At 42.3% G+C, this 13,886-nt stretch overlaps 1 protein-coding gene across 2 annotated transcripts in view; it reads left to right on the top strand.

Moving 5' to 3' along the window:
- Uvrag (UV radiation resistance associated) overlaps positions 1-13,886 on the top strand; it is a 264,183-nt gene that overhangs the window by 149,114 nt on the left and 101,183 nt on the right. For both annotated transcript variants that reach the window (XM_060367624.1, XM_060367625.1), the window contains 3 exons: positions 5,933-6,017; positions 8,110-8,197; positions 9,648-9,708. In XM_060367624.1, coding sequence (XP_060223607.1) covers positions 5,933-6,017; positions 8,110-8,197; positions 9,648-9,708 — 234 coding nt within the window. The remainder of the gene's footprint in view (positions 1-5,932; positions 6,018-8,109; positions 8,198-9,647; positions 9,709-13,886) is intronic.

Genomic DNA, 13,886 nt, shown 5'->3' with positions numbered 1-13,886 from the left:
GCGTCTGTGGGGCCATTCCTGTTAAAACCAGCACAGTGGAGTTAAATGGAAAGGAGTAAACTCGGAAGTATTTGCTTATTTGGTGAATAAGACAAAGCTGAGAGACGAACTTCGTGGGTAGTTTGTTTACATATTGCTGATGGCCAGAATTCTACAATGTCCTATTACTTTCACATAGTGTGAGGTGAGGTCATCATCCAGTTGCTAGAGTTGGGGAAAGGCTTAAGAACTATAGGGACTGGTTTCCTCTGAGATTGTGAAAGCAAAATAGAGACTCCGGATAGTTAGGCAGGGCACCGCCTGTGCTTTGCGGTTATTTTTAGGTGAAGTTTCAAGCCAGCTATGTTGTTTTGTTCACACCCCTGTACCTTTGTGGGGATAGCCAAGAGAGTGTAAATGTTAAGGAAAGTGATACCACTCTCAATTTGTATAGATGTTAAAAAAGAAGCTCAGAAAAGTTAAGATTTTGCTGGGTGGGTGGAAATGCTTGTGACTCCAGTGTTGTAGAAGCAGGGTCTGGCCGGCCAGCCTGAGCTACAAAGCAAGACCTTGTTTCAATAAAAAGAATATGAAGTACAGACTTGTCTAGAGTCTGGAGTGTGGCATATTTTAGCCTCCATACATCTGGTGGGCAGTCTAACTGCAGCCAGAGCCCCAAAGTCAAAGCTTTCATTCAGAAGAACTAAAGTGAGCTCTGCCCTGAGCAGTCAGACCACTGTGTAACTTCAGAAGTCAGTGACTTCCCATCGCTCTAGTAAGGGAACTTACTAGTTCCTTAATGTGAGGAAGAAAAGTCTCTTGGCACTGAGTTGTTTTTTTGGGGGGGGAATTAGTGTACAGTTTCTTTTGCACACAAGATTGTGAACTTCATAATGAAATATAGTCAATTACAGTTTTTGCAAAATTCAAACCAAAAAAGAAAAAAAATCTACTACTACATGAAAAGGACCGCATCCTAACTCCTGGCACAGAAAAGGCAGTTTGGTAGGGAGAGAACTTTCACAGTTCAAGAATACTGCTTTTTGATAATCTGAAATCATGTGTAAAACTAGAAATGATAATGTGTTGGTTTTAACTTCAGCTTTGACAGGAGCTGGCCAATGGCCGGTCTGAGACTAAATTCTCTGGAGAACAGAATGCCTAAAGAAGCTGTGTTTTGTTTTCTTTTTAAAGATTTATCTATTTTATGCATGACTGCTTTATCTGCACATACACCTGCATGCCAGAAGAGGGCATCAGATCACATTACAGATGGTTGTGAGCCACCATGTGGTTGCTTGGAATTGAACTCGGGACCTCTGGAAGAGCAGACAGTACTCTTAACCACTGAGCCATCTTTTGTTGGAAGCAATAGTCACACTCTTCAGATTTATAAGCACTAACAGTGATATTTAGTTGTTAAGGCCAAAGCTCCCTCCTGTCTTCTCGTTGCACAGAGGCTCTGTCTCAGCGGGGTAGAACTTGCGTATCTGCCTAGACAGGGAGACAGTTTCAGGGTAGTTTGGTTAACCCAGCATCTTTTTGTTTTCTTTCTCTCCCAAAGAGCCGTTGATAGAGGTGATACAACATAAAGGGGAAATCCATAGTGGTGGCGGGAGCTAAACAGTGCTCAATCATACAGCAAGATAAGACTGTGTGGCTAAATGCAGAAAGAAAAGTGCAGCCCAGGCAGGGAAGGGAAGGCTGCTGTCAGGGTTCCTGGGATTTTAAACTTGGGCTTTCCAGGCATAGCCATCAGGAGCTAAGGAAGGCAACAGGAAGGTGGCCTGTGACCCATTCTGTTCCTCTGTTTATTTGATGTAATAACATTGATAACATTTATTTTCACTGCTTTCTATATATAATGAATTCCTGATTTTGTTTGGTCCCATAGTGTAAGTATTTGTCACACTAGAAAGGTAGAGAGGAGGTGAACATGACCGTGGACGGTTATAACTCAGGGGAAGTATGAAAGATGGCTGTCCTTCAGACGGAAACACCCTGAACTAAGACGATAGCAAAGTACCACAAGCTCTCTTTAGCAGTTGTAGTGGTTTTAAGTCAAGTTAGTGCCTCTCCTCCCTGCCCACATCCAATACACCCTGAAGGAGAGCTGTGCTGTCAACAGTTCCTGCTGCTTACACTAAGCTGGCGTGAGGGAATGAGGCATTTTACATAAATAAATCTCTGTTGCTTCACATGAAACACACCAGCTCTCTGTACTAATCAGTTGTTCTTGGGCTTGAAGTGATTTGAAGAAAAAAATTTTGAGGAAAAAAAAAAGCACAAACAAGACCACATTGAATAAAAAGAATAGCTGCTCCCCACACACAAACACACACACACAAAAAAAATTTAAAAATTTTTATGTTCATATTTGACTTCCTGTACTGGCCTAGAGCAAGGAAGAGAAATCTGATTTCTAATGTAATGAGAAAAAAAAATACTGTACAAAGTCACAACTTTCCTCACAGCATCAGAGAACCACGATCTCAGGACAGCCATATTAAAGCTACCCTTATAAACTTGTGTTTGTTTCTCACTGTCTCTCTTACCCTGGCTAACATTAAAATAACCGAGACTCTATGGTATTATTTGTTTATTAAGTTTTACAGCACAATCCTGATCAGTTTTACTCTAAACTCTAGGCTCGTCTGACCTCCTCCGAGATAGATTCTCTGCTCTAGCTCCTCTCTCTGGGCCTCTGCCCTTGGCTTAATCTCCTACCTCCTCCTCTAACTCCTCCTTCCTGGCTGGCAGGAAGTCAAACCCTATTCTCTCCCCTGCTCATCGATTGGCAGCTTTATTGGCATGTAGGGGATGATTGGGGAGCAGTGTTTATACAGTGTGTCGGGAGATTCTCAGAACAAAGATTACAACCAGATATGGGGAGCACAGAAGTCAGTATGTGAATTACACAATAACCTGATACCTGCATGCCAGAAAGCCAGGTGTGTGCGGAGAGGCAGGTGGAGAGATGTGCTAATCACCAGTGACAGCACACAAAGAAGCTGGGGCTCCCGTAGAAGAGGGTGAAGAACTCGGCTAAAGCTTTTCCCCATCGTTTATAGACAACCATGGGCCTGCATGAGGCCGTAGGAATTGGAAGGCAGGTCACTCTTGCTTGAAGCTTCTGCTTGGGCTTCCTTTGGGTAATCACAGGAGGAGTGAGGACATGGCAGGAAGCTGAAGGTGTAGGTCTCCAGGAAGAAGTGGTTGTTCTGGCAATGGCAGCATGGTCCCACTGCGATAACAGCAGCTATAAGCCTTTAAGGGAATAACTAAAAACCCTACAATTCTAGAGGACAGATAAAAATCTGGTGTTCCTGAATGACAAATGTACGAATGCACAATTGAAGTTGAAAAGTGAAGCACACATCTAGGAGTAACTGATAGAACACAGAGAGAAAATTGGTGAAAATAAAAGACCTTAACATCACCGTTGTGGAACTCTGTCCTCTGGCTGTGCTCATTGCCGTATGGAATCAGAATAGCTGTGATTTCCCACCAGAGATGCTCATTCACATCCCATCTTTGGAGGGCTTGAAAGAGGTTCAGGAGGCAGCACCCTTGTCACAGGAGGCCTGCCCCTTCCTACTGGTATAATCCATTCATGGTTCCCGGAGGAGGGAGACATTTTTTTAGTGGTATTGCTACACAAAACTTACCCATGCTTCTGTGAGAATCCCATTTAAACTCAGTGAGTTCACCAAACTAGATTCATACAGAATCATTTATTGGTCTGTTTTTGTTGTCCTGTCTGAGGTAAGTAAAGGTTTGTTCATGTCTCTCTGGGAAAGATTATCTGACAATAATCAACTTGACAGTGGACTGTTGCTCTTGAACACAAGCACAATGGCTTGTTTTTTTCAAATATACATGAAACAGTCATGTCAACCAAGAAACTTTAAAACGTTATCTGGTACTAAGAAAGACACAAATATAAAATTATTAAAATCATGCAGAGTGTGTTTTGTCATCAAGATAAAAATAAGTTAGAAACCACTGACAGAAAGATATCTAGAAAATTCCAAAAATTTAGAAATGTTATGATGCATGTATTAGAAGCCTTGGGTCAAAAAAGAAAAAAATACCAAGGCAAATTAGCAAGTATTTTGAACTGAGTGAAGATATAACATGAAAGTTTCAAGGAATACATAAAATAGCATAAAAGTTTAGAAGGAAATTTGATATATATACTTAAAAAGAAGAAAGGTCTCCAGCCAGAATCTAAACTTCTTTCTTAAACTAGGAAAAGAAAGACAGATGAACCACATGTTAATTAAACAGAGGGAAGGAAATGGTAAAGGGCAGAGATTTAAAAACAGAAAATGAGTACAGTGTATCAGTGAAATCAAAAGACAGTTATTTGGAAAGATTATTAACATTTCTAAGCTGGAGCTAGGTATAGTGGTATATGTATGCCTTCAATCCTAGTACTCAGGAGGCAGAGGCAGGAGGAGTTCCATGAGTTCAGTGCTACACGGTGAGACCCTGTCTCAATTAATTAGTTAATTATTTTATTAGCCAGAACAGCCAAGTACAAAGAGAAGGCACAGGTTACCAGTATTGGGAATGGTGGGGACCATCACTACAGGTCCTTTAAGCAGTGCAGCAATAGTAAGGTTCAAATGGTATGGTGCAGCACATCACAAGGACACTGGAGCCGCAATGGGGAGAGCTCCACTGTCCAAATCCAGGGCCACTTGACATTAAAATAATTATGTACAACACACATGGGTGGTGAATGGTGACCTAACTGTCAAACAAAATCATTAAGAGAAAGATTTGGGGAAGAAAATTTAGCTACAGAAGACGAGTGGTGTTCTTTGATTGAGTTTGGGGTCTTAGTCCTTATAGTTGAAAGAGGAGAAAAAGCTGCTTAGAGAAACCTTGAGTATAAACTGCTTAGGGCTAGGACCTTGGCTCTGTGGTACAGCATTTCTCTAGCAAGAATGAAGTCCTTGGTTGCATAGGTAGTGGCTTTTGTGTTAGGTCTACACTGGACTTTGGTTGAATAAGCCTCTGTTCTTCCCCAGGTGGGTAGGTATGAGAAGCCTTTAGGGCAAATCTTCTTATTGGACCACAGTTCATGAAGCAAAATCCTTTGGAAAAATACAAAACTTGCTATGTCAGGATCTTATACTGTTTCTCTTTGTGTAGCCCTCTGGAGGTGGAATCAGCCTGGACTGTCAAGAATATAGGCTCTCTTTTCCTCAGAGTAGGAAGATGGAAAAGGATTTTATTCTCACAAAACTGAGGTTCAAACAGTTGCAAAATTCGGGTCTAGGAACACAATATTTATTATCAGCATACTAAAGCAAACACTGAAAGGAAATTAAATGTTCTGTAATAGGATTCAAGTGTGAACCTGTGGGATATAATGTATGATAGTCCTACAAGCCACATCTGTAAAGCTGACTTTTATACAGCTGTAACTTCAGACTGTCACCATGTAAAAATGCTTGTGACATAATATGGAAAAATCAGAATGCACATTTCCTATGCCCTGTGATTTTTCACTAAAATATATACAAGTAAGATGAAAGTTCATAAAACTGGTTATATGAACTGTAGTATGGCAATCAAAATGTAGATGATTTTCCTGTTCTACATTTTATATTCTCAGTAACATTATGTAGAGTTTGTGGTTGAAAATAAGTTAGGCAGGCTTTCAGAAGTGAAGTCTGAATTTTGAAATCTCATAAAGGTTTCTTGGTCAGTGTCCAGAAACCTATGTGCAGAGTCTGAGAGTCCTGCTGTTTGCCTTCTAGAGGCTGGCTTGGTGTAAACCGAACCAATAGCAGTTTGTTCTGGTTAATCCACCTCGAAGCCCTGTTAACTCTCCCTGTCCCTGTCACAGACAGGAGACAGAGCTCTGCGTGTGTAGATGGCGGTTGAGCATCATGTCTGCTGTATTACATCTGTCGTCTCCTTCCATCTTCCCTTGCAGGAAGCGCATTTTCAACTGAGCATGGCAAGCTTCAACTGCAGAAGGAATCCCTGGGTGAGCTGAGGAAGGAGTGTACTGCAAAAAGGTAAATGTAGTGGCAATGGCTTCTCTGATTGTTAAGCTTATGGGGACATTCGGAAAAGCAGTATTTTAAAAGGCTGCTACTAACTTACATTCTGTGTATCTCAGTACCCCATTCACTTACTCAGCAGATGTTTGTGAATACCTACTGTGTGTCTCCACTGTGCTAGAGCCTAGAAACATGAACACTGTTTCCCATCGCCCAGGCCACAGCTCTGTGGCTTCTGTTTATGTCCTCTCCTCTCCCAGCTTTTCCATGCCACTTCAGCTGGCTGGCTGGTTCTTCGGTAATTCCTGCGGACTTCTGCTTCTTGACCTCACACTTGATGACCTCAGCAATACTACAGCATTTTTCTCATCCCTGCCTCTCCAGCTTTCCTGCCCCTCCCCCAATGATGCTATCAGGGCTTTCCTACTAAAATACCATTTTTGTCATATCTCCCTCTTCTTAATATGGTAATTCTTTGCTTAATTTTCAAATACCTTCAACAAACAAAAGAAACCATAGTTTCTTTTAATTTTTCCCTCAACATAAAATGATGACAATAGCTTTTCTCCCCCACCCCATGCATAGTTCATAGTCACCTCTGTTCTCTTTTGCCATCACTCACTTCTGTAGAACTTTAGTAGTTGAGGACTCAAGGATCTAGAACAAAACAGAGAATATCTATTTTTATCCTCCAGTTTAAAATAGGAAAGTGGGGCTCTGAGAAGTTGCTCTGTCCAGCTCACTGACAGAGCCATAGGTGCTTGTCAGACAGCAGGTCAGTGTTCTCCACCATGCTAACTTCACAACACTTTTGACCCCAGCTCTATCCCACAGGCAGAACTGTGTCTTGTGATTTAATTCACTTTTGACACTGCCTGGATACCTCCTGAAAGTTCCTCCAGACTGAGACCTGTAAGTAGATGGCAGTCACAAACTCCAGGTGGCCACCTGCGTTTCTCACCTGCCAGCTATAGCAATTCCCACAAAATTTTCTGAGTTCAATTAATTGGCTCCTCACAGACTCAGAGAAACACTGGTGCTTACTGGTTTATGGTAAAAGTTGCCAAGGATCCAACTAAACCTCCAGATAGAGATGGTTCTGTGTCTGTGCAGGCTTGTCATCCTTCAGATACCTTCACAGTCTGAAGCTCGCTGGGCCCTGTCTTTGAGAGGTAATGGCTCTCCCAGCCTCTTCCACCCCCTTCATGGAAGGAGGTATGGGTAGAGCTGGAAACTGACCGTCTACTCCTGAGGCATTATAGTGACCTCCAGACCACAGCACTATCCTTGCAATGTTCTCTCTAACTCACCTCATTTCCGTATTGCATAGACTTTATCAAAAGTGACAAAACAAGCTCCACCATTCTAAAATTCTAAACGTGTAAGGCCCTCTGTGACTAGAAAGTGGAGCAGCTGCCCGCATTTGATGGTGTGACAGAGGCCCTCTGCAGCACCCCGGCTTCCCTCCTGCCCCCACCTGCAGTTTCTCTTAAATCCCCTCTGTCTTTAAGTTGCTACGGCAGGCAGGAGCCACCCTCTGTGGTGCTATAGGTTGGCCACACTTCTACCTGACACCTCGGGTTTTTGCTCTGCTGTTCACTTTATTTTGTTTTTCTTCTGGTGTCACAGCACAGTGTTTCTTGAGACAGTTAGAATGTGTAGCTGTGAAAGGATACTCTTGTTTTTCTTTCCTTTTTTTTTTTTTTTTAAGAAAATGCCACATAAACCAAATTCTGAAATTGAATCAGCTACACTGAGCTCCTGGTTATTAAGTGTTTAGTGGGCATGGCGGTAGTTCACTGTCGTCTCTGAACAAGCACATGTAGTGCTCCTGGTATGTAGGAGTAGGTGCTCCTGGCGTGGGTATTTGGTTATTATGTTCTTTATAGCTCTTAGCACAGTGCTGGGCACACACAGGAGGTCATGGCATGAAGTTAGCGTAGTTGCCTTGTCGGAGACGGGTCAGGACTCAGGGCGGCTCTTATTCGCCTTCACCTCTGACATTCTCTTGCCAGTTATGGACCACTTACTCTTCCCTGGTTTAATTAGATTTAAGTGTTAGAAGACATGATTTTTCATGACTGTCCATTTTCTTCCTCCCCGATAGAGAACTCTTCCTGAAGACGAATGCTCAGCTGACAATCCGCTGCAGGCAGTTGCTGTCCGAGCTCGCCTACATTTACCCTATTGATTTGGTAAGTTTCAGATTCCTGAGGAGATGGGGGTTGGAAAGATGATTCCACTTGAAATTTCCTTTCAGTGAAAAAGCCATCCCTCTGTGTGCTCTCTCATGATTCAGGAGAACGTTAAGAGCTAGTAATTTCAGAAGCACACTGAAACTCAGTTGGGGGTAGCTGGGAAGATCACCCTCAGGTGCCGCCACATAAGTATGAAGACACAAGTGTAATCCCTCGGACCCAGATGAAAAGCTGAGCGTGATGGCATGTTCTTGTCCCAGTGCTGGGGAGGACACAGGAGGATCCCTGGGACTCAGTAGCTAACTAGTCGACCCAGTTAGTGAGACTCAGGTCCTACTGAGAGAACTTGTCTCAAAAACAAGGTGGACAGCCATCTTGAGGAACACCTCACAGTTCCAGAGTTAACCTCTGCTCTCCCCCTCCCTCTCCTTTTACCTCTTCCCCCTCTCTGTCACATACACACATATATAACACGTGCACACAAATCATACACCCACATATGCAGACACATACATATATACACACACGCACATACACACAAACACACACACACACACACACACATTTAGTTGGTCCCAAGTCCCATAGTTTCATTGTTTTATATATCAGCTTGATGGTTGTATTTCTTATTATCAGAAAGAATGCCAGATTATTTCGGTTTCTTCATAATCCTTTTATTCAACCAATTATCCTCCATTTATGATACATTTCTTTTGTTGTGTATGTGGTTTTTAAAACATAATTGCTCAGTCACCTGTGTATATTGGTGTTCATTAAGGCATTCATGTGGCAACTATCAGAATATTAAATTTTTAATGCAGTTACTTAAAAGTCAATACAAAAGGTAATAGTAAAATAACTCTGATTAGGGTTATTAGAAAAACCAAGTCTACTAAATTAGGTAGCTTCCTTATTAATAGTAATCCACAAATAAACTAATTTTCAGAGGAAAAAAACCAATAGAATTTGAGTTTGCTCATAGAATCTTATTAACTTGTTTACAGAATGGATATATAGGTTAGCCAGAATGTTGTTGTTCTTTTTTTTTTTTTCTTTTAAAATGGACATTATATGGCTCCCACTTCTTCAAATGAATTTGAAGATGAATTTGAGATGAATTTGAACTCCTAGTCTTCCTGCCTGCATGCCCCACGTGCTGGGATTATAGACGTGCTGCCGTGCCTGGAAAGAAGACACTTTATGATGTTACTTTCACATGCCTTTTTCTTTAGATGATGCACATGTGATTTTACTATCAAAATGTCAAGCGTAATAAAATGCAGGAAAGTTTGCCGTATCCTCACCAGCCTGAACAGTTTGCATACTATTCTGCATCTAAGATGGTGTCACTGACCTGCTGCATTCTAGATTTGACTTAGTGGTGACTTAGTGGCTTCTTTGCTTCTTAGCACAATGAATTAATTTCATCCTTTAATTTAATTCACAGAATGAGCATAAGGATTATTTTGTATGTGGTGTCAAGTTGCCCAATTCTGAGGATTTCCAAGGTATTTTATTTCTTTTTTCTACTTCTAAAGATTTGGTATTTTCAATATATATCAAATAGAGGTATCGTGATAATGGATATCTAGCACTTTGTCCAAAGGGGATTTTGGAATTTCCATCCCTTCCCAGTTAGAAGTACACAGAATCCACTTCCCTGCTAGGAATGTAACAAAATATTCTGCCCAATCGTGGAAGAAATAATGATTGAGCCTTGTATTTGAAATTAAAGGGGGGAGGGGCTTCAGACAGCAGGCTAGTAACTTCCTGGACTTTTTTTTTTGTTGGTTTTTATGAAAATCTGTGTATAGCTAGGAGAGGGGTTAGTGAGAGCAGGGTTAGTGAGAGCTCCCATCGGTCCCTTGGTAAGAGTCATATTGTTACCATCCTGAAAAGTATTTGAAATTCAGTCTTGTGGTATTTCTGTTAGCATAGCTTTAATCTATTGAATTCTCACTTCTGTCTTTTACATTGAAGGGATTAAAGAATTCAGAATAAAAATAATTACTGTATTTTAAAATCTTTCTTTCTATACCAAATTTAAAGAGTATATATTTTGATGTGAGCGCCCTGAATCTGAACTCAGGTCCTCGTGTCTACATGTTACCCAGTGCGCCTTCTTCCCAGTCCAAGAGATGTTTCAATGTTAATAAACTATAGTTTTTGCCCCATAGTCTAACTGCTACTTGCAGGGCTCCTGGTTTGCTTATAGGGCTTTCCCTAAGCCAGCTGTCTAGCACAGAGCTTCAAGAAGAGGGTGTTACTAGTGTGCATTAGGATAGATTCCACTTCCCCTTAAAGAATAGAGCTATTTGCACATAAACATTCAAGTGGAGTTTGATTAATCACCCCCTCTGCCAGCATAACACATGGTTAGCTGGGATGCAGTGTAAGAATGATAACCAAGAGGTGGGACATCCCTGCTGAGGTGCTGAGCCCCCTTCTGTGAGCCATGTCATACTTGAATTACTTCTAGCCAGTGTTGTGTGATTGCTGTGAGAACTGGGACACACCTGTGTCTGAACAGCTTGAGGTTTTGCTTTATCCTTAATGCTTATTAAACCAAGGGAGGCCTGAGAAGTTAGCAGCAGAGCTGGGCAGGTCTGGTTTCCATTGTACAGTGAACCCTCAGGCCTCTTTCAGTCAAACTGCACTTTGGTGTTTGTGTTATGCAAAGTGTGGTGTCCTAAAGCCTATGGTGCATTATTTTCCTTACTCACTCATTAAAAAAATATTTCCTGGGAGGCTGGGAGGCTGGAGAGATGGCTCGGCAGCCAAGCACTGACTGCTCTTCAGGAAGACCTGGGTTTGATTGCCAGCTCCCACGTGACACCTCACCACCTGTAACTCCAGTTCCAGGTGATCCAGCGCCTCCACAGGCATCAGGCATGGAAGTGTTGTATGCAGGCAGAATGCCCATACACATAAATTAATAATCAAAAATATGTTTACTAGATACCTATATGCCAAGTACTGTGCTAAGTTCTGAGGGTGTAATTATTGAAAGAAAGCAAACACGTTGTGTTCTTTCATGGAACCTGAAGCCTACTGAAGGAAATAGCCACTCAACAAAGACGTAATAACCAAATAAACTATTCATAGGAGACCTCTCTTGCTCACACTTTGTTTTATTGATTGATTGATTGATTATACAGTATTCTGCCTGCATGTGTGCCTGCAGGCCAGAAGAGGGCTCTAGATCACATTATGAGCCACCATGTGGTTGCTGGGAATTGAACTCAAGACCTTTAAGAAAAACAATCAGAGCATTCTCTCCAGCCCACATAGGAGACCTCTCTAAAGAACAACAATTAACACAAAATTTGAAAGCTAAAAGACCCAATTAGGCTATAGCTAAAGAGCATTTACTTTCAAAGGTCAGAGGTCATTGTGGAGGGGGCCTTGACCTACTTGGAAAACTCAGCATTGGAGTATTAGAGAAAAGACTGCTATTATAGGCAATCATGCACTCTTGTTTCTTTCCCTGGATTATTTGCATCATAATTCCTTGCGAAGATTGAATGAGGTGACATTTCAAAGAGTTTTTCATATAGGAGGTCGTCAATAAATCTAATTGGAATTACTTGCAAAAGGGAGAGAAAGGAAGGTGAGAGATCAGGTCTATGTGATTGGACCATAGTGAGCACCAGGGGAAGGGAGGGTAAGAGAGGGAGGAGAGAGGTCAGCAGGGGGCCGAGGCTGCAAGAAGGAGTTTCTGTTTCATTCTCAGTAAGCGGCCAGTGTGTGGAATGCTTCAGAGAGGCTGTGACATGAGCTGAGCTGTGCTGTCTTCCCTCTGGCTGCTAAATAGGGAACGACCTGATGGGAACCGCAATGGTGCTGTGCTGGTCTGCTGCCCTGGTCTGTCTACTCAGCAAGATTGCTTGGTTCTATTTTGGTTTCTTTAGAGTGCCTTGTTTCTCATGGCTTCCATAGCTGTCTCCCCTTAGAGTGCTCAGTAAATCCCAGTACCTTCTGGGGTCCTTTAAAAGTGCACAGTAGCCCTTCAGTGGAGTTGCTGAAGAGTGAAATGGGAGATAAGATGAAACAAACATTTAATTTTAGTCCGACGTCCTGTTCTGTCCCCTCCGTGGACCCCTGGAGTCAAAGTTTTAAGGAAGATCGACGTTATGTTGCGTTCTCACTCTACGGGGCACTTCCGTAGTGCAACAACACGGATGCCCTGATTTACATCAAACATCCCAGGTGCTGAAGGCATGCCGAGAGGATTAAGGCAGTGAGCTTGCCCTGGGAGGTTGTAGTTCTGTTGTGGGCATCAGGTATGTCATTAAGCCAGGCCAGAAGTGGTTATTGAATACATAGTCTATGTTAGAGCCTCAAAGAAGTGGGAAGAATTCTCTTGGGAGGGGATCAGGAAAACCAGTTCATAGAACCAGGGAATCCCCGAGCTGTCTTCAAAAACAACTCATGTTAAAAGAAGAGGAAGAGGAAGATTCAGGTCAGGTGAGTAGAATTGCAGTGACATCAACCAGATATAGCGATCAAGTGCCTGTAATTTCAACACTTGGAGGCAGGAAGATCAGGAGTTCAATGCCAGCTTCCATATGAGAGTTTGTTTCAAAAGTTACAACAGCAGCATTTGATGTTAATACTTAGTTCTGGGAGAATTCCTGTAGCGGGTGGGGTGTTGTTTGTTTTGTTGTTTCAATTTTAAAAAGAGAAAGAGAAGGGGAAGAGGTGTTGTGCCTGAATCGCAAGACCCCAAAAGACCACCACCAGGAGTCGAGTCCATTGCAAAAACTCATGAGGATCTTTTTTTTCACAAGCTGCAGCTTGGGCTCACACCCTCACTGCTGAAGCAGTGAGAGCCAAGAGCCTCATGCTCAGGTTAGTTGGGTGATTGAAAGAGTCCGGTCCCTCCCAGCATGCCCAAAGCAGGGGGATTCCTGCCTGGCAAGCATCTATTGGTCAAAACACAAAAGGGGATGTTGCATTTTGAATTGAGTGGCTATAGGAAGGCCCCCAAACCATTAATGGTTTGGCCTCTCTTGTTAGGGGGATGGGCCAGTTTCCTAGCAAGTGTATCTCTAGTGGGCAGGAAAGAATGCAGTAAAACTAGTTCTTCCCCAAAGGTAGCTGGACATGTTTCCAGTAGGCTGGCCTTAGTTCAGGCTTGTGCTTTAAACTTTAAAATAATAGTGATTATTAATGATTTTTAATCCTTTGGTCTTTTAGAGGGAGGAAAGGGGAGAAGAGAAAGGGAGAAGGGAGGAAAAGAAAATTGAAGCTTTGAAAAATTAATACATTTCTCTATCCAAGGACTCACCTTGACGAGTGGTAAAGCTGAGGTTACCCCTCATCCGCCTGAATCTAAGGTCATTCTTATTCCTGTTGTGATGTTGTTTCTTTCTTGTCTTTGAATAATGACCTCCCAAGCCTCAAAGGACTTCTTAGTGTCCGATAGCAGTGCATTCTGGGAATGTACTGCTAGAGAAAGCACTTCCAATGGATTTTTTCATGATGTTCATGAGCCTTTGCTAGATAGGGATTAACACTGCATGGGTCAGTGATGTTTGGGAAACTCCACCAAGGGGCCCAGGATTTATTATGCTTTTCCAAATGGGTAAGTTATTGTTAGAGTGTGCCAGAGAGAGCTGGACACAATGGCAGGAACGAGTCCAGAGAAGAGTGTTCATCTGAGTTCAATTGACTGAGACATTTA

Source organism: Meriones unguiculatus, chromosome 14 (genome assembly GCF_030254825.1).
Source record: "Meriones unguiculatus strain TT.TT164.6M chromosome 14, Bangor_MerUng_6.1, whole genome shotgun sequence".
Taxonomy (NCBI): domain Eukaryota; kingdom Metazoa; phylum Chordata; class Mammalia; order Rodentia; family Muridae; genus Meriones; species Meriones unguiculatus.
Note: the sequence above shows the minus strand (reverse complement) of the source record. Positions and strands in the feature narration are given on the sequence as shown.